General features: G+C 41.9%; 1 protein-coding gene and 1 long non-coding RNA gene across 4 annotated transcripts in view; both read right to left on the minus strand.

Moving 5' to 3' along the window:
• Positions 1–20,087, minus strand: part of LOC310846648 (uncharacterized protein) — a 246,588-nt gene extending 226,501 nt beyond the window's left edge. Inside the window, exon 1 of one of the 3 annotated variants that reach the window (XR_014565411.1) lies at positions 19,425–20,087. Coding sequence is in view for 2 of the 3 variants with exons in the window: in XM_083743618.1 (XP_083599744.1) it covers positions 19,425–19,485 (61 nt within the window). In the remaining variant the exon portion in view is untranslated. The remainder of the gene's footprint in view (positions 1–19,424) is intronic. The other 2 variants (XM_083743618.1, XM_083743617.1) reach the window with 2 other exon arrangements.
• Positions 1–24,744, minus strand: part of LOC310846700 — a 560,034-nt gene that overhangs the window by 226,501 nt on the left and 308,789 nt on the right. The window lies entirely within an intron of this gene.

Here is a 24,744-nt window from a genome sequence, read left to right on the forward strand (position 1 = left end):
GGCAGTTCCCTCACTGTGAGAAGTGAGGTTGTAGGGAACCAGGCAGAGGGCCTTCTCAGTAGTGGCGCCCGTCCTGTGAAACACTCTCCCATCAAATGTCAAGGAAATAAAAAACTATGTGACTTTTAGAAGACATCTGAAGGCAGCCCTGTTTAGGGAAGCTTTTAATGTTCGATGTTTTATCATGTTTTTAATATTTTGTTGGGAGGCGCCCAGAGTAGCTGGGGAAACCCAGCAAGATGGGTGGGGTATAAGTAATAAAATTATTATTATTATTTCATCATCACCATCACCATTAAATAAAATCAGAATTAAGGGGTTTTCTTAGGACAGCGTTGGGTGGGTGTGTTCTGTTGGCGCGGTGGGGGCACTCACCCTTCTGCTGATAGGAGATGCTCTGTGGGTGTGGGGTACAAAAATGGGGAGTTAAGGAGTGTCACTTGGAGTGAGGAGTGAGAAATGTCCCCATTTTCATTTGAGGAAAGTTGGAGACTATGACTGTGCTGGACAGGTGGCAGGTAGTGTTTAGGCCCCATCTGAAACATACTGTACCCTAAGACATTGTCATCCCTCTGATGGGGGCATGTTTGATGACGGTGGAAGCCTCATGAGACTTCATCCTGAGGGGAGGGTATGAGTGGAATCCCATGGCCAACCTGGGCCAATTGTCTGGAGAACTGGTGTGTTGTATACAAGGCATTGTCACCTTTCCCTCAAGGACTTCTTCATTTCCTTCACTACCTAACCCTCCTACCCTTAGGGCAGTTGTGCCAGGGGGTCAGTAGGTTGTTTATTTTTTACTATACCACAATTGGCCTTTGGTCTCCCCCAGTGGCGTAGCGTGGGGGGTGCAGGGGGGCAGCCGCACCGGGCACAACATCTGGGGGTTAGGGTTAGGGGGTGCAAATCCATGGGTTAGGGGGCGCAAATCCACAGGTTAGGGGGCACAAATTACTTGCCTTGCCCCGGGTGCTGACAACCCATGCTACGCCACTGGTCTCCCCTTTTCTACATCCTTCACACCATCCTCAATCAGATTGGCTTGCAATTTGAGTTTTTGATTTAGCTGTTCCAAGTTAATTGGGAAGGTAAGTTGTAAGCACCACGAAGCTCTGTTGCAGAATCTCAATACAGTCACACATTGGTTTTTGAACAGCTTAGTTCTCAAACATTTTGGCTCCCAAACACCACAAACCTGAAAGTGACTGTTCCGGTTTGTGAACAATTTTTGGAAGCCGAACGTCTGATAGGGCTTCTGCTGGTTCCGATTGGCTACAGGAGCTTCCTGCAGCCAATCAGAAGCCACACTTTGGTTTCCAGATGTTTTGGAAATTGAACGAACTTCCGAAATGGATTCAGTTTGACTTTCATGGTATGACTGTACACTGCCAGAAACAAAAGCCTATCTGGAGAACTTCTGCCACTCCACACAATGAACTTACTGCCTGCTTCCTGCTCCAGCTGCCTCCTTCTTCTACAGAAAGAAAAAGACAGCCTGCAACATTCAGCTTCTTTAATGTTCTAGCTAAAAGCAAACAAATGCCTTCTCTGTTCTCTGTTCTCCGCTCTCCACCTCCGCTGATTTAATAGGTGCATTACTATGTGTATAATGGTTACTGGTGTGTAAAGAACAGAATTAGGAAAGTGGAGGAACAGGAACATCCAGGAACTGGGACTCTTTGATTAACACACCTCTATACTTAATATGCACTTAAGCCATTGATCAGTTAATTGCACTAGCTATTCAATTAAGGCATTCATGCCTGTCACGGTATGCTCCAAATGTACCATATATACTTATTATACACTTAAGCCATTGATCAGTTAATTGCACCAGTTATTCAATTAAGGCATTCATATATGCCTCCTACAGTTCACTGTAAAATGTGTACCATATATACTTATAGGCAGCAAATTATCCCGGGCAACAATTGGTAAACATTCCAAATTGCTATCGAATGAGGTGACTCATTCATGCTCATTCCTATGGGTGGCTTGTTCCTGAACAACAAGACTAAGACTCATTCTTTGCTGAAATGTGAACACGGCCAATAGGGAGGATTTTATACTAGAGGCATACGCATAGAGCCCATATTTTGGGCCAAAGATGCACATATGCAACTGATCTGGCAGAGGTGACTTGAGTAGACAACTGGCTTCCTACTATGAAGAAGAAGAAGAAGAAGAAGAAGAAGAAGAAGAAGAAGAAGAAGAGTAGTAGTAGTAGTAGTAGTTTGGATTTGATATCCCGCTTTATCACTACCCTAAGGAGACAATAACATAATAGAATATCACGAGCACAGCATGAAGCATATGATATAATTAACACGTCATCAGCAGGGTCCTAGAGCCCTCCTACCTCATTCCCAAAGCTGGGCAAGCACTAACTAGGCTTTGGAAAGGAGACAGAAGGACTCTAGGACCCTGTCAGAGCCTAGTTAGTGCCCCCTTCCTGTAGATGGGAAAGTACTTCCCAGGACTATCTCTGCCCAGCGCCCAGTGTGGGAGAACCAGTTGTGCTGCCTTATTTTTTTAGTTGCTGTTTTGTTAATACTGTGTTATAGTTTATAAATGCCTTATTGGTCTGTTCGTCGTTAAATGACTTATGCCGCATTCGTGATGTTCAGCTAATATCTTTGTTGCTGGTTCGTTAATAGTATTTCATAGATTGCAACCATCTTACTGATGACGTGTTAATTATATCATATGCTTCATGCTGTGCTCGTGATGTTCTATTATGTTATTGTTATTTATTGGTTGTAAGCTGCTTTGGGGTTCATTTGAATGGAAAGCAGCACAAAAAAATACAATCAATCAGTCTGGTGGACCCCTTCAGCTAGAGAGCAGTCCTCTGTAAGACAGAGCACCTGGTCAACCTAGCTATTCACATAATGGCTGTGCATATCACTGGGCAACCTCATCATTATTTTAAGGTAAGGAACAACAAGAGACAGGCCCTCTCTCCAACCCTCTTCATGGATTATAGAGGGGAGAAAATCCCTTTACTTCTTCCCACAAAACCCTTGAACCTACTTGTTTTTTGCAGTTATACAGGAAGGGCTTTTGTATATGCATATATATTTCATTCCACCTTGCTCAATAGTTAACAGATTTTTTTAGATTCCCCATTATACTGAAAAGGGACCAGAGTTTTGTCTTTACACACAGCAGCTGAGAACCTGAAACACAGAACAAAGCAGACATAGCACAGAGAGGCTCAGAAACAGATCTTTACTTTCTTTCTTTTTAACAGATACAAGGCAAATCTTGAGGCCTTGCACCCCTCTAAAAATAGAGATGAAACAGGGAGACTGATTCATCGGGACAGATACCACAAAACTAGACCTGGCCCTAAATAACAGGGACAGCAGGAACCTAAGCATGAATCACTGCTCCGGGGGTAAATCAAGAAAGACTCCTGTGGCACCTTAAATCTATAGGGGCTTCTATGGGAAAAAACCATAATGTTATAAATGGGTCTTTCAGATATTGCAAATGGGTCCTTGGCAATAGGATTTTAAAACTAATCAGATTTTTTTTCCCCTGTGGAAAGGGTAAATATGGAATAAATGGGGGGAATGATGGTCTGGAATTTTGATAGATATGGTGCATGGATGCTATTTAAAAATAAAGGAGCATGAATCCTGCAATGGATACCTGCATGGAAAAACCCTACTAAATTAATTGTGGGATTAGCTTCTATAGTGTTCAGTCTGCTTCATTGGATACATATAGCAGATTTAATGGGGTTTGGGCCACAAAACCCTATGTCATAATAAATTTGGTAGTCTATGGAGCCACACAACTCTTAGCAACAAACTCACAAAGCTACTTCCCTGGAACTGCTCTGGAAGAAGGCTGCCTCTTTTCAACCCTTTGGGGTTTAAGAATTAATTCAGCCTATAATTCAAATATGCATGTGTGTGTGTGTGTTAGAAATGGAGGAGAAACTAGATTCAGAACACATTTAAAGTCAAATCTATCAAATTTGCACTTTCTGGGGAAGAACATGCAAACACAACCACAGCTAACTGTTGAAATTCGCACCTAGCTGAATTTTGCGATGTAGTTTTAAATATGTACAAAAATTCAATATAGTAGGGGAAATTGCTTGCAAAAATGTGTACATCAGTCAAAACTGTATATAAAATGTATTTATTAGGATAAATTCATACTAAAATGCTGGTGAATTTTCAAAATGCTGGTGGAAATCCCATAAGGATTTTTTCCGTTTTTGAAAGCCACATTGTGATAAATGTCGATAACTGAATTTAAGATTAGAAAAATGACAGAGTGAGAAAACCAAAATTCACCGATCCTTCTTCATAGTGTGGGCATGTATGTATGTATGTGTATATAGCCCCAGCCATCAGAAATTTGGGGAACACTGGTCTAAATCAGCGGCATACTTCCATAATCATTGAAAAAACGTGATGTTATCGGGACAAAAATGACCTTTCCACCTTTCGGGTTTCCTCCAGCAATGGGGGCAATATGCACATTTTCTGAAGGAAGTTAACATCCCAGTTGCAGCTGCTCTTCGAATTGCCCAGCTTGAACTAGTTTCAGTAAAACCCTTAATGTCCCTTAACCATAATGTACCCGTGTTGTATTTTAATTTTAAAAGGATTATCGAGAAAATCTACCCTTTCCGTCAACTCTCTTTGAAAAACTGGTAAGTGTTTTAGTCGATATCCACTAATATCCTCATCCACTCTTAATCAATTATCAACAATAAAGTGTGTAACAGTGAGAGGGAAATATCCAAATTTTTAACGGTGGGAGGCAAAGAGTAAAGAATTGAAACTTTTTGCTGCCTTGGCCACTCACTTAAAATTCAGTACGATATGCAGAAGCAATAGAAATGTTGACAGTGGTTTATGTGTCCTATGGAATTCTTTACTGATATGGCAAAAATGTATTTTTCATTTCCTTTTGCAGAGACTATAACTACAGACCATGGTTTTATCTGCTGTTCCTGTTTCTGCTTTTATGATGTTGCTTTATTTTGTCTATAGGCTTGTGTTGTGTGTAATTGTTGTGATCCACTGTGAGCGATACAAATGAATTGGAGAGGCAGGGTCTGGAGACCTATGGAAATCCAAGTGTCTCCATTTTCCAGGGACAGTTCTGGATTTACAAAGGCCATCCCGGTTTCTGATTTGATCCCAGTTTTCTGATTTGATCCCAGAATGTCCCAGTTTTCCTTAGGATGTCCCTATTTTCATTGGAGAAATGTTGGAGGGCATGGAGTTATGTGGCCCCGATCCAAGAAGATAAGTACCTATGCAACCATTAGAAGACTTCTGAAGGCAACCCTGTATAGGGAAGCTTTTTAATATTTAGTGTTTTATTGTGTTTTTATATATGTTGGGAGCCGCCCAGAGGGGCTGGGGCAACCCAGTCAGATGGGTGTGGTAAAAATAATAAAATTATTATTGCTATTATTATGGAATAGGAGGTCCCAATTTTCATCAGAGAAATGTTGGAGGGTATGCAACTTGAATAAAATATGGGGGGGGGCTGGTAAGCCCCACCCTGCATAACCGATCACAAGAAGCAGTGCACACACACCCTTGGAATGGCAATGTCCATCAACCTGCAGGGGGAGGCCCCCTCAAATATTTTATTGGGGAGGCCAAAGGGATCTCAGTCACTAGGAGTTGGCTCCTATGTCACCCCTGTTCTCAGGGGTGCTGGAATGAAATAAGGTTAGGAATTATGATTAAATACTGTCTGAACTTATAGGATATAGCTCAACTACAACTACAACTAATCCAGAATGGGGCAGCTAGAATGGTGACTGGGAACGGCTGCCAAGACCATATAACACTGGTACTTAAGGATCTACATTGGCTCCCAGTACGTTTCTGAGCACAATTCAAAGTGTTGGTGCTGAGCTTTAAAGCCCTAAACAGCTTCGGCCCAGTATACCTGAAGGAGTGCGGTCCAGCACTGAGGGCCTTCTGGTGGTTCCCTCCCTGAGAGAAGCAAAGTTACAGGGAACCTGGCAGAGGGTCTTCTCAGTATTGGCGCTCGCCCTGTGGAACACCCTCCCACCAGATGTCAAAGAAATAAACAACTATCTGACTTTTAGAAGACATCTGAAGGCAATCCTGTTTAGGGAAGCTTTTAATATTTGATGAATTATTGTATTTTAATATTCTGCTGTAAGCTGAGAAACCCAGCCAGATGGGGGGGGGGGGGTATAAATAAATTGTTGCTGTTGTTGTTTGCTGTTTTATCTTTTATTATTATTATTCTTTTCCTTTATTTATACACCACTTAAACATTCACATTTCTTTGTTGCAATCTCAGTGAGAATTATTCTTGAGAACTAAATTTAGGAAGTTACTACAAAGTGCATAATGTATGGCATTTATCAAATGAAATGCAAAGTGTAAAAAGGGACTACTATAATTTGCATGCTAAATATGTCAGTGAGTAAGACATATACATGAACGTTTCCAGCTTTGGAGGGAAGAAAGGGTCTCCTTTCCTTCGCATTACTCACTAAAGAGCTATTTTCGGCAGACTTAGTTGGCTCACCCACTGCTTGCAATACATACCTGTGATTTCTCAATGTTTAGAGCAAAAACATATTCATTCAAACAGGGATCCACTTTCCAGAAATCATTAACTACAGTATTACTGTAAGAGCTAAGTGAATTCAAAGCAAAAAAGCTTCACAGGCTTTGCTTTCTCAGCACTTGTGAGATGTTAAGAAAGGCCTGTTCCTTCATTCTAGAAATGATTCTTTTAATTATCTTCCAATTTATGAAAAACTGACATCTTTACTGGTCAATAAATGCTCCGACTGTTTACTCAGTGGCCAAGTTCCCCCATTTTGCTAATATGGTTTGACTGCAAAAAAAGCAATCAGTCGTTTCAAATTTTTACATGCATTTCCCCTCATAAATTATGATTAACAGCACAATCCTATGCATCTCTATGCAATCCCCATTGTGTTCAGTTGGGATTACTTTCAGGTAAGCATGTATAGGATTGCAGCCTTCCATACAAAACAGAACCTTAATCTAAATGTTAAGATTTCATTTTAATTTATTTTGTATATTTGGAGTTACTTGGATGCAAATATTTTTTGTTTATGGATAGATAGGTTTGAGCTTTGCAGGTATTTCATAATGACAGTTGGATAATATATTAGACTTGGATTTGAAGTAAGTTTTTAACAGTCATAGAATTTCAGAGTTGCAAAGCTGGGAAGGACCTCTGAGGGTTATCTAGTCCAATTTCAACTAAAGCATCCATGACAGATGACAATCCAACCTCTGCATAAAAACCTCCAAGGAAGGAGAACCCATCACTTTCTAAGGGAGTCAATCCCACTATCAAACAGCTCTTACTAGGGCTAGTGTTGAAGCAATGGTTCTTCAACATCAACTTCGTTGATCTAGTCATGTTGTAGGAATGCTTGATTATCATCTTCCAAAGCAACTACTCTATTCCCAACTTAGGAATGGGAAGCGTAATGCTGGTGGGCAACAAAAGAGGTTTAAAGACTGTTTCAAGGCAATTAAAAAAAAAAAAAATGTAGTATAAACACTAACAATTGGGAAACACTTGCCTGTGAGCGCTCCAATTGGAGAACAGCCTTTACCAAAGGTGTCATGGGCTTTGAAGACACTTGAACTCATGATGCAAGGGAGAAACGTGCAAAGAGGAAGGCACGCTTGGCAAATCTACACTGTGATCAACTCCCGCCTGGAAACCAATGTCCCCACTGTGGAAGGACATAGCTGTCCTTTACAGTGAGCCAAAATGAAGTGGAAATATAAACCGTGGGTTAGCCTGGACTTTTCAGTAAGGTTCTATAAGCCGCAACCTTTTTGCTTTGTTTTGTTTTGTTTAAAAGCGGTTTTCTTTAGGGACCCTGTACTGGCAAGTGAAGCCAATGACAAGAACCAAGCAAAGGTACACCTTCAAAGGTTCTAAATGTATAAATGTACAATGCTGAGGACTGGTTCCCTGATCAGAAACCCTGAATTGTCCCCCCCCCCAAGCCCTGCCTAATTTCTTCCCCCAAACGCCAAGCGAAGAGGGGTGTGTGGCTTAGATCAAGTAAGAGGGGTGAGGTTTAAATGCACAGTCTAATCTAAGCCCCGGCATCATTTAAAATTTCAGAGGGGGCTCCCGATTTAAGTGGTACCAATGGAAGGGAAGGCAGGGTAAATCAAACCCACACTAAAAGAGTAATAAATTAACAAATGGCAGGCACAAACACACGCTGCCAGCACACACACACACACAACTTAAAATTAGAGAGGAACAGTCAAGGCAAGGGAGGGGGGGAAATGTACAAGCACCCTGGCCAACAAATTAAAATGTAAGGCAAACCCACTCAGTCACCCAGACCAGCCAGCAATCGGACGGGCAAGGGCAATAGAGGGGGAAAAACATACATGCACACTGGCCAAAACTAAATAAAAATGCACAGCCACCAAGGCAGAGGCCGGGGAAGGAAAGTGAGGAGACAAGGGAGATAGTAAGACGGCATTCACACTCAGACCTCGCTGGTGGTGGAGTGACCATGTGCTGGGCAAAGGAACAAGCTGCAGCTTAAGAAAGGTAATTCGCACTTAAAACGCCCAAACAAATCCAGCACCAGGGGTGGGGAAAAATAAAAGGTTAAATGTAGGTTTTTACACAGAAAAGAGGACACAGCAAGACAGCAAGGCAAACTTGGGTGCCTAGATTTTTAAAAGCAGTAAAGCAATGAGCGCACACAAGCCTCCTAAATCGGGACGACGATGAGGAATGAGGCCAGGGAAAGGCTGGCACTGCAGCAAAAGGCTGCTGAACACGCCCCCACCGCGGCACCTGGTTGGGTGGCCACCGGGGGGGGCGTGAGTGCCAGCCAGGTGAGCTGGAGGCAGGGGGCAACGCCCCCTGCTGGGCGGTGCTCGGGCTCCCGCCCACAACCACTCCCCTCTCTTTCAGGGAGGAGAGTCTCTGTGATCAACTCCGGCCTGGAAACCAATGTCCCCACTGTGGAAGGACATGTGGGTCCAGAATTGGCCTCCACAGTCACTTACAAACTCATTGTTAAAACCGTGTTTATGGAAGACAATCTTACTCAGGTATGATTGCCAAAGAAGAAAGAAGAAGACTAGGGCAAGGCAATATATCGATATATCATCCAAAACCTGTCTGAAGTCCATATTGTGATACCTGGCAATATATTGTGAATTATGATGTGTGACAGTGTGTGCTATGCAAAAATCACAGTGTGCAGGAAACTGTGAAGCCAGCCAATGCTTCTCTCGATTGCTGCAGCACCTGTTAAACGCTGCTGGCTTAGCTCTTCTCCTCAGTTAGGGGGCAGCAAATCACAAGAGCAGGCACTGTCAAAAATCACGATGCAGGAAGAACAGTGAAGCCAGCCAATGCCTCTACATAGCTCCATTCTTATTTCAGACATTGGAATATCTTGTTATATCACAATATTTAGCTAGTGATATATTGTGATGTTGAAGACCAGCCCTACCTCTTACCCTCAGAAAGTTCCTCCTGATGTTTAGTCAGAATCCCCTTCCTTATAACTTGAATCCATTGGTTTGGATCTTACCCTCCGGGCAGCAGAAAACTCCTGCATGGGAAGTGATCTGGAGCAAAGGATGGGTGACGTAAATTATTTGCTCCTTTTTTTTTTTTTAAAGATGTCATTCTCCTTCCATTATCTTTCCTCAGAAATTGTTTTCCGAGCCACAGCAACACCCATTTTATTGTCATTTGATTGTTTGAAGGCAGAGTTCCTTCCAGAAACATCCTGCCCATATCACTATATAAACAGTCTGTCCTCTGCCACCTGTATCCATCCAAACAGACTGTCCACAATAGTGCGTCACATTTTCAAACGCCCCTTTAATTCTCTCTCCCCGCCCTCAATGTAACAATTTGTCTGGTTTTTAGCAGCGCCTAATCTCTCTTTTGTCCCTCTTCCCTTCCACCGTGACATACGTCAAGGATGCTTCCAGCACTGCTAAACAGCCCCCGGAACCTGTGCTTTTTCACCACGCCTTGCTAAACATTTCATTTTCAGCTTTGCATTTTGAAAAAAAAAATAGGCCTACTGCAATGAAATGAAAACCCAGCTGAAGTTATTTCTAAGTTTATTTGTTAAAATATTTACATTGGTTCGAGTCCTGGCCTCTACTGGAGGGTAGGACTCAAACCAATGGCTTCGAGTAACAAGAAAGGAGATTCCGACTAAACATACCGAACAACTTTTTGACAGTAAGAGCTGTTCAACAGTGCAATAGGTTGTGGGCTCTCCTTGCTTGGAGGTTTTTATTTTTTTTTAATAAAATTTTTATTAGGGGTTTTTACAGAATAGAGTACAAAGACAATAAACAACCTTGCTTTTATCTCAACAGAGTTTCATAACTTCTTTGGACTTCCTCACATCTCCCGCTGCCATTTTCATCATCATAAATTTTTTCCATGCAATTTATCATCTAGTTTGCAAATTTTATAACCGCTTATTTAAATATAGTCCTCTGCAAATTTATTTCTCTTAATCTCACTTTACATCCCATTCCAATCCGATTTTGTGGTGGCCAATTATTTATGATCAAACATCCTACTTAACTTTCCACCAAATCACAATATTTTTGTAAATAAGTCTTAAATTTCCTCCAATCTTCTTCAACCCTCTCTTCTCCCAGGTCTCGAATTCTGCCAGTCATCTCAGCCAGTTGCATATAGTCCATCAGCTGCATCTGCCATTCTTCCAGCGTGGGTAGATCTTGAGTTTTCCACTTCTTAGCGATAAGTATCCTTGCTGCTGCTGTTGCGTACAAAAAGAATGTTCGATCCTTCTTTGGCACCATCTGGCCGACAATGCCCAAGAGGAAGGCCTCTGGTTTCTTAAGGAAGGTATACTTAAATACCTTTTTCAGCTCATTATATATCATTTCCCAGAAGACCTTCACCCTGGGACAAGTCCACCAGAGGTGAAAGAATGTTCCTTCATTTTCCTTACATTTCCAACATTTATTGTCTGGCACATGGCATATTTTGGCAAGTTTAACTGGGGTCATGTACCACCTATATATCATTTTCATTACATTTTCCTTCAGAGCATTACATGCCGTGAAGTTCATCCCCGTGGTCCACAACCTTTCCCAATCCTCAAACATAATATTATGCCCAATATCCTGTGCCCACTTTATCATGGCCGACTTAACCATTTCATCTTGTGTATTCCATTTCAACAGCAAGTTATACATTCTTGAGAGTACTTTGGTCTTAGGTTCTAACAATTCTGTTTCCAACTTCGATTTCTCCACCTGGAATCCTAACTTTTTATCGTTTTTAAAAATTTCTTGGATCTGAGCGTAGTGTAACCAGTCTCGCACTTTGTCTTTCATTTTTTCCAAACTCTGCAATTTCCAATTATTACCCTCTTTCTCTATTATTTCCCAATATTTCGGCCCTTGCTTGGAGGTTTTTAAACAGAGAAGAAGAAGAAGAAGAAGAAGAAGAAGAAGAAGAAGAAGAAGAAGAAGAAGAAGAGCAGTTTGGATTTGATATCCCGCTTTATCACTACCTGAAGCGGCTAACATTCTCCTTTCCCTTCCTCCCCCACAACAAACACTCTGTGAGGTGAGTGGGGCTGAGAGACGTCAGAGAAGTGTGACTAGCCCAAGGTCACCCAGCAGCTGCATGTGGAGGAGTGGAGACGCGAACCCGTTTCCCCAGATTACAAGACTACTCTTAACCACTACACCACACTGGCTCTCAGAGGTTGGATGGCCATTTGTCAGGCATGCTTGAGTTGACAGTCTGGCATTGCAGGGGGTTAGACTAGACAACCATTGGGTCATTTCCAATTCTATGATTCCATTTGAGCTAAGGGACTATAGAGTTCCACGCTATTCTCTTCTAATAACAATATAGTCCGATGCAGAATGGTCAAACTGGGCCAAAATATACCTGCAGACACTAATGCATGTAGGCTCTGGACGTGGAATCTTCAAAAAATATGAGGCTCATGTTCACAACCAGCATGCACTGGGGTTTAGGCTGCCATGCAGAAGTTATAGACAAGTCATGGAGGTTAGGGCTGGGTAGCAGCAGCAAATAGGATCCATAAGTGTATGATCCTTCATATAGGATCCCTGTGTGCTGAAGGCTATGGATGAAAAAGAATCTTCCCTTCACAGCTGGAGAATTGGGGAGGGGTATTCTTTGGTATTCTGAATTACTGTTATAACTTGGAAGCAAGTTGCTGCCACGGGCATTATGGGTACTTTAATGAGCTGAATACAGTGAAAGATTTTGAGTCATAGGGTATGTGGGCAGTGTGTGCATGAACTTAACAGTGCTTACTTTTTTTGCTATTTTGTTAATGTTGTTAACATTGTTTTATAGATTATAAATGCTGTATTGATTTGTTAAACATATAAGAGGACTTTTGCTTTAAATGTGATGTTTAGCTTAATTTTTAGTTGTTGCTTTGTTGGCAGTGTTTTATAGATCGTAATTGTTTCACTGATGGTTTGTTAATTGTTCTACATGATTTTTGCTGCATTTGTGATGTTCCATTATGTTTTATCATGTTGTTATTATTGATTGATTGTAAGTTGCCTCGGGATCCATTTGTATACAAAAACATGTATACAGTGGTACCTCGGTTTACGAACTTAATCTGTTCCGGAAGTTTGTTCTTAAACTGAAACTGTTCTTAAACCGAGGTGCGCTTTCCCTAATAAGGCCTCCTGCTGCCGGTGCCCTTCCACTATTTGGCTTCCATTCTTAGACCGAGGTAAAGTTCACAAACTGGGACACTACTTCTGGATTTGCGGAGTTCATAATCGTTCGTAAACAGGGCTGTTCTTAAACTGAGGTACCACTGTATTGGGATAAATTTGAAATGAAATGCTGGTGAATTTTCTTGAGGACCATCCTGAGACCTGCGGGTATAGGGCGGTATATAAATTCAGTAAATAATAATAATAATAATAATAATAATAATAATAATAATAATAATAATAAACAAAATGCAAACTAATATGGAAATGTGGACAACTAAGTTTAAAACTGCCCAAGTGAAAAACTAAGAGAAACCAAAATTGATAGATTCAACCATCCCTAAATTTGCTTTTCCAATCTGTGGCCTGAAGCAACAGTTGTACTCTACCTTAAGGTAAAGTCGTCCCAGAAGGAAAGGCACTAGTGATGGCTTAATATTTTTCTACATATTAAATCCATTTATGCCAGTGTTCACTTCTCACACAATACACACTGAATCTAATAATAATAATAATAATAATAATAATAATAATAATAATCGGGAAGTCCTTAATGCCAAGAAAACATTTCCTTTTGACAGAAATATTTTTCCAGAGTGATTGATTTGGAAGGGCTGAACTCATATACGGTGCCTGAAATCCAGGAACCACCAACTGGGCTGGGATTCAAAATTATAAGAATAGCCATCTATTTTTGGGAGGGGTGTGTGTGATGCAATGAGCAGCGGAGGCAGCTGCTTTCCTCACCTATCCCACAAGGGAAAGAGGAAGGGAAACATTTAAGAATTAGGGAAAAGAAAGCAAGGAGCTATTGAGTTACTGCAGCGAGCTCAGCTAGAAGCAGGATCAGAGTTTTCCTTAGAAGGACATTTCACTTAGGAATTTAAATAAATCTTTCTTTTGAAAGCAATCATTTGATATGGGAGTTAGGAGAAAACAACATAATAAATAATATGTTGGAGTATTGTGGGCAAGGGAAGCATGGGAACTCTTGGCTTCCTAATTGAGGCCTTGGGTGGAAGTCAGATTCAACAGTGTTGTTCAGTGTGGATTGAAAGCTGTGAACATGGTCAACGTGGAGTTGCTACGTCCAGCAAATGATTAATCTGGCAGCAGACTGAAGTGGTGCTCTGTATATTCATTCACCCTCAATTCATGCACTTTCCAGAATGAGAAGGAAAGGTCCCTAATGCCAACAGGTTGCCAGTGGGCACATCCCTTGCCAACCTTGCATCTATGAAGCCTCTGAATGCCCACCACCGCCATGCCATCTTGGTCATGAAGTGGTGAGGGTAGCTACCTTTTTCTCCCTTCAGAAATGCATAGAACAGCAGGAAGAAACTGGAAGAGAGACACTTTTTCCCACATCCTCTCCCAGCTTGGTCCACAAAATCTACATCTGTCCGATGAAATGACAGTGTTTTACAACAACCAGTACGAGGGATGCGTTTGAGGAATTCCATTTTTGCAAATTCTGATACAAACTGACCTGATTTGCGTTTCCCAAACTAATGTGTGGATCAGAACTTAATGGTCCACGATACTTTGCACTTCTCTGAATGGTCAAAAACTGGATCAAAATGCATTTTAGAAACTTGCACACTTTGAGTGAAAATATGTTGAAAATACATATTTAAATATGGTGTTTGTGTGCACAAAGATGAGTTTAATTGCTGGTTAAGGTGGAAGCAGGACATAATGAACTTCTGACCTACAAAAGTGGCATGAACCAGAAAGAGCCAGTTTTGTCTATCTAGCACTTGCCATGTTTTCACTTACACTGAAGGTCAGAGCATTGGTTCATCTAGCCCTGAAAATGACTTTCCAAAGTCATAGGCAATAGTCTTTCTCAGCTTTACTGTTTATGAACTTGAGATACCAGAGAATGGGTTAGGGACCATGTGTCCCACCACTGCGCTACTGTTGAGTCTACACTTTTAACTGCATGCTTCCCACACTAGAACTATAGACCAAAATTCTGAAATGAATTTCATATGAATACTTTGCCCTTCAGCTTACTTCAGAATGATGGATTTAACTGAGCAGGGAGGAAGGGAAGTGTAGACTTTTCTCTCTTTCTACCCTCCAATCAACCCCTTTGTAAATCATTCCTTTATTTTAAGGAAGAAGAAGAAGAAAATCATTAGAATTATGGACTCAACCAGAAATTAAATAATATGCTTTGCTTTTCCAATTTAATTTTCCCCCCAATCAGCTGCAGTGCAACACCAAATGCAGGGCAAAACCAGGCAGAGCTACACTTCCTACCAAGTCATGGGCTGTAAACTCTGAACAAAGGGTGATCAGTAAAATAGCGTTGTTTATAACTTGTGCAATGTTCATAAAATAAATTAATGAACAAATAAATATCCTTTGATGGATGCATTAGCTAGTTTCCCACAAATCCCCCTGCCCCTATTCTCAGGGGTAGCATGAATTGTGAGGGGAGGAGGATGACATTACTCCCACAGGTATCCCTGCCGAAATATCTTACGCTGTGCAGTTGCTAAACCTCTGCAGTGTGAGTACACTGTACGCAATACTCAATGTCATCCACTTCTCAAGAAGTGGGAAGTATCAGAAGTCAGTTCACTAAGCATTATTTACAGCTTCTGCATATATATATATATATATATATATATATATATATATATATATTCATTGCCATCAGTTGTGATGAAGATCGGGTTAATGCTTGAAATCATCATTGCATCCCTTCCCCACCCATGACATTTATAGCGTTCATTTTCTCAGGGAGGGTAAATTTAATCTTCTACACATTACCAGGAAAAGTGATGGCAGCACTTCTCTCCTTTGATGAAGTCGCCTTCATCAAATGAGGTTGCACCACCTACTTCACAAAAGGAGACTCAGCTTCTTTGAAAAGATCTGTGTCCACTTCTTGAGAAAAGGATAGCGGGCAAGATGCGAGGCTGCAAGCAGAGGCTGGTAATCGGTTCGGTCCTTTCTACATAATCCACGGTTCTTTTCGGAATTCTCATACAGTTATGCAGGGAGATAAACTCCAACCATAGGCTTCTCCTGACACCCTCCTGATTCTCTCATAGCAGCACCCGAATCCAGCCTTTGCCAGACTGGTGCCCTCCAGATGGTTTGGACTACGACTCCCATAAGTCTCAACCAGCACAGCCAATGGCCGCAGATGATAGGAGTTGTAGTTCAGCAACATTTGGGCAGCAGCAGGTTGGCAAAGGCTTTCTTAAGCCACTTCCCCTCAGGACAGTGGTTCAAAAGAGCGCAACGTCCACATTTCTCAGTGACTTCCCCTTTCTTAGACTTCTCAGGAACCACCTTACCTCAGGCATTTCAGTTATTTCTGCTTCTTTCCCCAGGCACCAAGGTATGGTTCTCCCTGAGGCAAAAGATGAAACACTGTGTCCTTCTTCCATGTAAACAAGCTAATCCTACTTTAACGCCAGGAACATCCATCACACCTGAGGGCAGCGGACTAGCTTAGCATGACCAAGGCAAAGCAGGCACTCCAACTGTAGGGGTGCCAAGGTATCTTTGGCCCCCCTCAATATTTGTTGGAAAGGGGCTGGAGACACCCCCCCAATGTTGGGGCCCCCAGTGCTCATTGTGCAGCACAAATTGCAGCTTCAGCAACTGGCTCCTCCAGATGTCACGATGTCGTGTGAGTGACATCACATACATGTGACGAATGTCGGGCCCCCTCAATCTTGGGAGCAAATTGGCGCCTCTGTCCTAAACAATGATATGAACCAACCTAGTACTTTCATTTACATGCCAAACATACACCTTAAGTTTTAAACTCAGCAATGCCTCCCTAATTTATTTCTTTGGAACCGGATAACACTTGCGCAGCTTGTATACAACACACACAGAGTTGATAATGGAAGCAGAGAGTAAGTTATCTCTGCACCCTCCGAGTATATTTCACTATTTTACAAAGGACCGCCTGTTGTTTAAAGGGTTCTACTGTCTATGTTTGGTTTATGTCCAAAGGAGGGAAAGCAAAGAAGTTACCCATCTACGGTTAGCACCTGAGCAGGCACGCAGGTCACCTGGTCAAATTTCTTCCCATTGGTCTGATGTATTATGTCTAAATTATAGTAATTATTCCTCAGTGTGCATCTTCACATATAAAGCATGTTATGTGAATGAATGTCTGTCGTCTTTTGTGTCAACAAGCAAGTGGCCTTCCTAATAGAGAGGGGAAGATGGACAAATGAAGGTACCTTAAACTGAGTCAGATCTAGATCTAGTCTGCCAGCCCAGTGCTGACCATTTTGGTTCAAACTGGTACTTCTAAATGAAAAGCAAGCACTGTAAAACACTAAGCTATGGGTTCTCCTCTGGCATTAATTTGCTAACAAATGCCGTACTCCCCAGCACATACAACATTAACTCAGCTGCTCAGCTTAGACAGCATTGGACTATAGTTGGTGGAGAAGCTGCAGCCCATCTTTAACATCCCGATGAATTGCTTGCTCCTTAATACTCACTATGACTTTGCTGAGAGCCAATCAAAATACTCAAATCTGCTTTGCAGGTAACTTCAGGCCTTCAAATCCAACACAAATAGCTGCTCTATTTGAATTGGTTCTGGCCTTCTCAGAGATAGCATGCTCATCCCCAGTCAAGTGACTGTCAATTAGGATATCATAACGCCCACCAGAAGATCGGAACCAAATATTTTGCTTCCTTAAGTTATCTTTCAAAGCCAGCATGCTGCTAATTTTCCATTTCACCACAGGTGGGACAAGGCTCAAATATTTTATTATGCCTGCAGCACAAATAACTGCAAAACTGTCTTTCAACAAGCTTTGCATAATTTTCCTAAATATACTTGCTTCACAATTTTAATAATAACCATCCATAGACATACCCAAATGCAGGTGTGCAACCAGAATTTCTCTCTCTGTCTCACAACTTGCTTTTGTTGGATAGCAATACAAGCCTCTTCACCTTTATAAGCATTTTCAAAAACTAATCTACACCTATCCTGGGTTGCTGGTTCTCTGTTTGGATGGCAACAGTATCTCCATAGCTATTATGGTTCTCGGCTGAACACTAATCACCTTTTCCGTGGTATCCATTACTTCCCAGGCTAACTTCTACAGCTGATTTACTTCTGGGGACCTGAAACATCTGCTGCAGATGTGTTAGTAGACACACACACACACACACACACACACACACACACACACTGCTGTGCTGTGGAGCAGCAGAAATGCTTTGAAACTGGTATAACCAATGGGTCACATTTTATTTCTTTTCAAAAGGTTGCTTTTTAAAAAAATCACCTATAGGATTTTAGAGACCCAGAAGCCCTTTTCATGCATTTGTTAATCAATGTGTGAAGAAGTTCATGAGAACATTCCTTGTACCTTACACATTAACACACACAACAGCCAAGGGGTTCCTGTGCACATTTGGATGTTAGCATGCAGTGCTTCCTCCATGGAGATGAAAATTCAGGTTGTTCAACATCCCCATTCACAAGGAGGAAGCCCCATGCGTGTATATCCATACACATTGGTGGCCACCATCACACTGACACAGGTACACACTGGTGCCAGCATGATGATGATAGGGGCACAACACAAATATCTCAAACTAAGGGGTGGGGCTACCTGCCACATGTTCAGTATCTACAGGCACCATATGACTGAAGGGGACACAGAAGGCTCATTTCCTTGGCTCTGATTGTTTAATGGTGCATTTACATTCTTCCTGTTATCCCTCCATAAGATAATTTCCTTCACCTTCCAATAATCCCCTGGTAACATCCCATGATGGACAGTCTAAAAAATGTATTTAAAGCTACTTGGAAATATTGCTATCAACCTTTCCATTTTTTATAAGGGTAGTGCTGTTGACAGAGTGAGTGGTCCCATCACACCTTCAAACTATGGCCAGCTTTACCCAGCCCTTTCAGATATACCAGCATTTCCTGAGCATTTCCCCTATTCCCCTCTCAGAGCTACAATTCCTAGAGTAGTTTAGCAATCCAATCCCTCTTCACATGGAACTCTGGGGATTGTAGCTCTGGGAAAGGAATAGGGTTTTCCTAACAACTCACAGCACCCCTTAAACTACAGCTCCCAGAATTCTTTGGGGGAAAGCCATGACTGTTGAAAGTGGTGCCACAATGCTTTAAATGTATGGTATGAATGTGGCCCTAGTTTCTTGTCACGCAGTGGTTGTCCTGCATGAACCTCAAACACACATGGGAACCCATTCAACATTACCCCATAGCTGGGTTTTGCATGGGAAGGTCAGAAGTGCTGGGCAAATTGTCTTTCAGGGAAAGACAGCATGATATATCTTCTCATTGCAGACTTCATCATTCTAGGGATCCCATTAGCATCTAATGGCTCCATAAGTTTCTGACGGACCCCCGTGTTCTTCAAAGCAAATATTTTAAAAGTTTATAACAAACTCTTCTTACATGCACTCAGAGATTCATTTCATCAGACACCAGTGTCCCAGAGATTCTGGCTTTGACAACTGTAGTAAGAAAAGGAAGCAACATTGCCCAAGAAGCACAAAACACCTCCCGTGCCCCATTCACAGTGTTAGGTCTTCCTCTCCTCCCACTTTATTCATACAGATACGCGTCAGAGGCAGCCTGTCATTTGTCTATGAAGAACAGAGAGTTACCTGCATTGATAAGAGGGGCAGAGTCAGGATGGACTTTGAAAGGTTCGCCACCACTGTCCATTGCCAATTTCCTCCAGTGCCTGGCCAATGTCCTTTTATGCTAACTGCCTTGCCCCTCGGGGCTTCATTCAGGTGTCCCTTTGCCCGGTTGCGTTTCCTTCCAGCTCCTAGCACAGCAAACTGGGCAGGCCTCCAGCATTTCCTGCACAAACACTCTTCACAGTCGAGCAGCCGTTAAAATGCCATCACTTTCTCTCTCTCTCTCTCTCTCTCTCTCTCTCTCTCTCTCTCTCTCTCTCTCCCTCTTGCAATATCCTGGCTCCGAACTTCAGAAAGCACCGCGTCAACAAGCTGCTTCTTTCAACTTAACAATACAGCTGAGAGGTGTTTATGTTTATGCAGGAAGTAAATGCAACCTAGACCAATAGAGCTGCGCTGTGGGCTTGGCCTGGGGCTGGGGATGATGGTGATTTCAACTGGAAACAGGAACTGAAAGTACACTCCCAGCCCCCTTCAACTCCCTTCGCCTGCAGTCTGCCTGGTTGTCTTCGGCAAATGCCTGGCTTCCCTGACTTGTGGTCATCCATAGAAATATGTGTCAGCCTGATATGCTTGCTGTGGCATGTTAACTCATTGTCTATTGTCATATCTATCTATCATCTATCTATCATCTATCTATCTATATATATCTCTGTGTGTGATCATATTGCCTTCCTTAAAAAAAAAGTCTGAGAATTAAAAACATCTGGAAGGCCTTTGCAATCTATCATAAACAAGAGGAAATCCAAATCATGTGACTTCTAAGAAAATGATGCAAATTGAATTCCCTGCCAACATTTACAGTAATCTGTTTTTCTTTCACTTTGCCCCCCCTCTTGCTTGTAGGAAGACGAGGGGAGAAAGCAGCAATAAGAAGGGAACTGCTTCAGACGCGAAAATATGCTAAGCTCAAGAACTGTTGCTTTATTAAGTCGGCTTAATCGTTTGGGGGTATGCTTGCGAATTGCAGGAGCAAACCACTCAGCTAGATTCTGTACCTCCTTCCCCACCCTAGCCACCTTCTTTGTAAGGGACTTGTTGGAGAAGACGAGAAGCTATGAAGGGATCCTAACACAGGCTGGCTTTGCAGTTTGGGGCTCTGTTCTTTATGTGTGATACATGCCCCCCAAAAGGGAGGATGCCACAGTGAAACCACAGGGCTGGTTTTATTGCTTCAGGTAATAGGGATGTGTTGCTAAAAACAGATACAGCCTGAATACGCACATAATGGAATACCCAAGAGGTCCAGAGAGAGATAAAAGAGCAATAGAAAAGAGAGAGGCATTCATGTACAGTACTGTGAAGTGAGTTTATCTCAGCCAGGAATAAGAAACATACAGCAGCCATAGGAGAAAGAATAAACTTGGGTAAACTGAAAGTATATCCCCCCACCTCCCACTAATCATGTAGGGATGCTACATCTTAATTCTCACAATGTTCCCCCCCCCCAAAAAAAAACAATTATTCTCTCTCTCTCTCTCTCTCTCTCTCTCTCTCATTCTCTCAACCTTCTTTTGACAAGAATTCTAACCAAATTCTGTGGCTGGACTCCAAATCGCTCTTCAGGGTATGCCCAGTGAGATTTATCAATTTATCTTGGGATGTTTTTTATTTGAACAGGAGAAACTCCCTGCTTTACACACACTCACACACAATATCTTAGCACCATCTGCTTTTGAAAGAAACCCCCGATTTCAAAAGGGGTATGGCAGGTGGCGCTGAAGTTCATGAACTGTAAGCCCAAACCCCCGACTTAAGAACACAGTGAGTCATTCTGTGATACCATCCAATATGATACGATAAAGCGTACGCTCCTTAATTCGTTCCATATTGGAGTCTAGATAAACCTACCAACGTATCAGTGCAGGCATATTACCGGATATTTTAGGGGTTTGCTGATGTAATCGTAATCACAGTTGTATCCTATCCTGCCTCCAAGGAGCTCAAGGAAGTATGGAAGGGGCTGTTTTATCCATACTATCCTAACCAGCAAACCTTGTCAGACAAAGAAATGCGATACGACAATCTTTATTGTCACTGTCCCATACAGAACAATGAAATTGAAAAAAATCTACATAAGGCATTCAAAAACCAACCAGCCTGCTATCCCAGCTATCCCAACCTGGTTAGCCCCCTAAAAACTCTGATACCCCATTCTTAAATACAATATACTCCCATAGACACTCCTTACACTGCGTTTAAAACCAAAATCGCATTTGAATAGAAACTGTTTCTCAGGCAGCTAGTCCTAGTCTTTATAACCCTGTACCTTCTTGCAGAAGGCAGAAGCTGAAAGAGATCATTTCTGGAGTGTGCACTATCCGGTGCCATAAGAAAGCTGCAGAGATAGCAGCTTTGCGGAGTCTTCTGGATGTTGTGGACCACAACTCCTTTCACCCTTGACTTTGGGCGATGCTGACTGGGGATGATGGAAGTTGTAATCCAAAACTTTGGACTACACTATTTCACACAGGCCATACATATGTAAAATCCAACACATGCAGTAGGTCTGAGCTCCAGTAAAGGATTTTGCTTGCACACGTGTATACTGGTGTTCATCTGTGGATGTCTGGTAGATGCACAAGAAGACAGTCCATCAGGAATCATCTTGCTTCCCCATTATGTGGAGGCATCACATGTTTCCACAGGTTTAGTCCATGTTCAAAAGCAAATGAAGAATTCAGTTTCAGTTTCTTTTTTTTAAAGAAATCTGTTTGAGTAGATATCTCAATACCCCACCCATCTGGCTGGGTTTCCCCAGCCACTCTGGGCGGCTGCCAACAGAACATTAAAAACATGATAAAAGATCAAACATTAAAAACTTCCCTAAACAGGGCTGCTTTCAGATGTCTTTTAAAAGTCAGATAGTTGTTTATTTCCTTGACATCTAATGGGAGGGTGTTCCACAGGGCGGGCACCACTACCGAGAAGGCCTTCTGTCTGGTTCCCTGCAACCTCACTTCTCACATTGAGGGAACCACCAGAAGACCCTTGGAGCTGGACCTTAGTGTCCGGGCTGAACAATGGGGGTGGAGACACTCCTTCAGGTATACTGGGTCGATGCCATTTAGGGCTTTAAGGGTCAGCACCCCACTTTGAATTGTGCTCAGAAACGTACTGTTATACAACCCCCTTCTTTCTCTGGCTTCTGTCATGAATCATTCTGCTTTTTAATTGCAAATTTAGGCTACATGTTGATATTTTAAGGGCAAGATTTACACCCACACACCAGTCCCATTAATATATCCATGCGAAGAGTTGCTAGTGAGCCCCATCTCCTTCATTCTACTCATTCTCTTATGCATACATTACCTCTTTTCTAGCTTCAGTATATAGAATCTGATATTTTTTCATGTATAAAGGAGGTTGCCCTTTCTTTGTTGCAATTAAAACCATTCCTCCTCTTCCTCCCCCCCAACCCCCAACAGCACATGTTATTGGGACACAGTAATACGCTGTCCCTAATTTGCAAATCCACAACATATATAACCTCTTTGGGGGGGGGCACGCTTGCATCTAGTATATATAAAGAAGTGTTGATTTTGTTTGGGTTTTTTTTTTTTTTTTTTAAATGAACACAGAGAATGCTCCCTTTTCTTTTTAATATATATTTATTTACCGGCTTCCTGACTTGCCCCCTTCGAGCTACGCCTTGGGTCTATAAGTGAGAGATGGCTAGTCATGCATGAAGAATAGAGGCTTAATTAATTGAACTTGAACTGTAAAATGGTGCACTTGATGTGGTTAAGGCACATTCCACACTTTCCCCCCATAAAGAATGTGACATTTTTGTGGAAGTGTTGAAGAATGGGGCTAGGAGCCATCAAACGACCGAGACTTCATTAAAAAGGTATAGCAGGGAACCCCTTTGCCCTACTTTCCATGCAGTCTTTTCTCTCCCCCCCCCAAACCATTTTTTAATTAACCTTTCATATTGTATCTCTGGTTACATTCCCCCCACCATCCCAAATACCATATTACTAATACTATATAAGGAGCTTGCATACTTATAAAAGCAAGTATATGGAGTTGGAACATGAAGTGCTTAGTTTGTTGAAGGTGGGGACAGGTTTTCCATGTCCAGTTGGAACTACCATGGTAACCATTTTTCATTTCTTCCATACGCAAGTTCCTGGATTGTAGTGATCCCCTGCATTGAAAAATATTGTTACAATATCCCAAATTATCCAAGAAAGTTGATCAGGTTTCCATAAAATAGTGACTTCATTGTTAGCAATGGCTTATTTTCAACCATCTCATGAAATGGCTCTCTCTCTTTTTGACATTCAAAGCTGCAAGCAGGAAAAAAATGAAATATATGAAATATATGGCTTCACATTTTCATTTAATGATATTTATTATAAAAACAAATTAAGGGCATTTTAGGCCCTCTCTCATTTCCTCATAAAGCACATGTTGCCACTATTTTAAACACACTTGTGTTATGGGAGAGAAGTCAACCTCTCAAATGCCTCCTACTCTCTCACTTAGTGAAAAACAACATTGGATCTCCAAAAGTAGCCTTATTAACACGAAAAGCACTTTTCTGTGATCAGCAAGATCTTTCTTTTGAAAGAAAGCAAAGGTGAGTTTGTTGTTCTTTTTTTAAGCTATTGGCAGCTTTATTTTGTTTTTGTTTGAGTTTGTACATGTTAAGTTTCATTTATTTCAGAACTGCCAGTGGAAATAGCTAGATCACATGGTCCTGAAAAGTAATATTCCAGGAAGAGAAAAACCACATACATTTTGGTGTTTACCAGGAAATAACTGCTTCTCACAGTCTTGAAGGGACTTGAAATTAATGGGAGCGTGTTTGTTATGTCCCTCTTTTCAGCCATGCTGACCAGTTCAGATATTTTCCACTGATGGGTACTAACAGTCTGATCCCATGAGTTACTGACCTAGTTGTGCCTTCAAGCCAGCCTTGGGGGTTGATCCCAGTTATGATGTACTAAGGGTTCACCTTTCCTGACAGAATAGTTAGGGTAGGGAGGAGGCTGCTCAAAGAGGGCCATTAGAGTGGCTCTGTTTAAATTGAACCCATGAAACCACACATCATCTTTATAGTAAGTGGATCTGTGTGCATTTCTGATGTGGTCCCGCTCCTCTTCAGATGACTACCATCTGCAAACATCTGTTCCTGCTGCAGTAGCTAGTGCCTGCAGTAGCTACTTATGCCTGGAACACTATTTCTCACAGAGCATCTGGAGGTACTTCAACTTCCTTCTGAAATCCCACTGTTCCAGCAGGAACCCTTGATTAAACTCTGACCTTCATCCTA

Source organism: Podarcis gaigeae (genome assembly GCF_964106915.1).
Source record: "Podarcis gaigeae genome assembly, chromosome: 6".
NCBI classification, from domain to species: Eukaryota; Metazoa; Chordata; class Lepidosauria; order Squamata; family Lacertidae; genus Podarcis; species Podarcis gaigeae.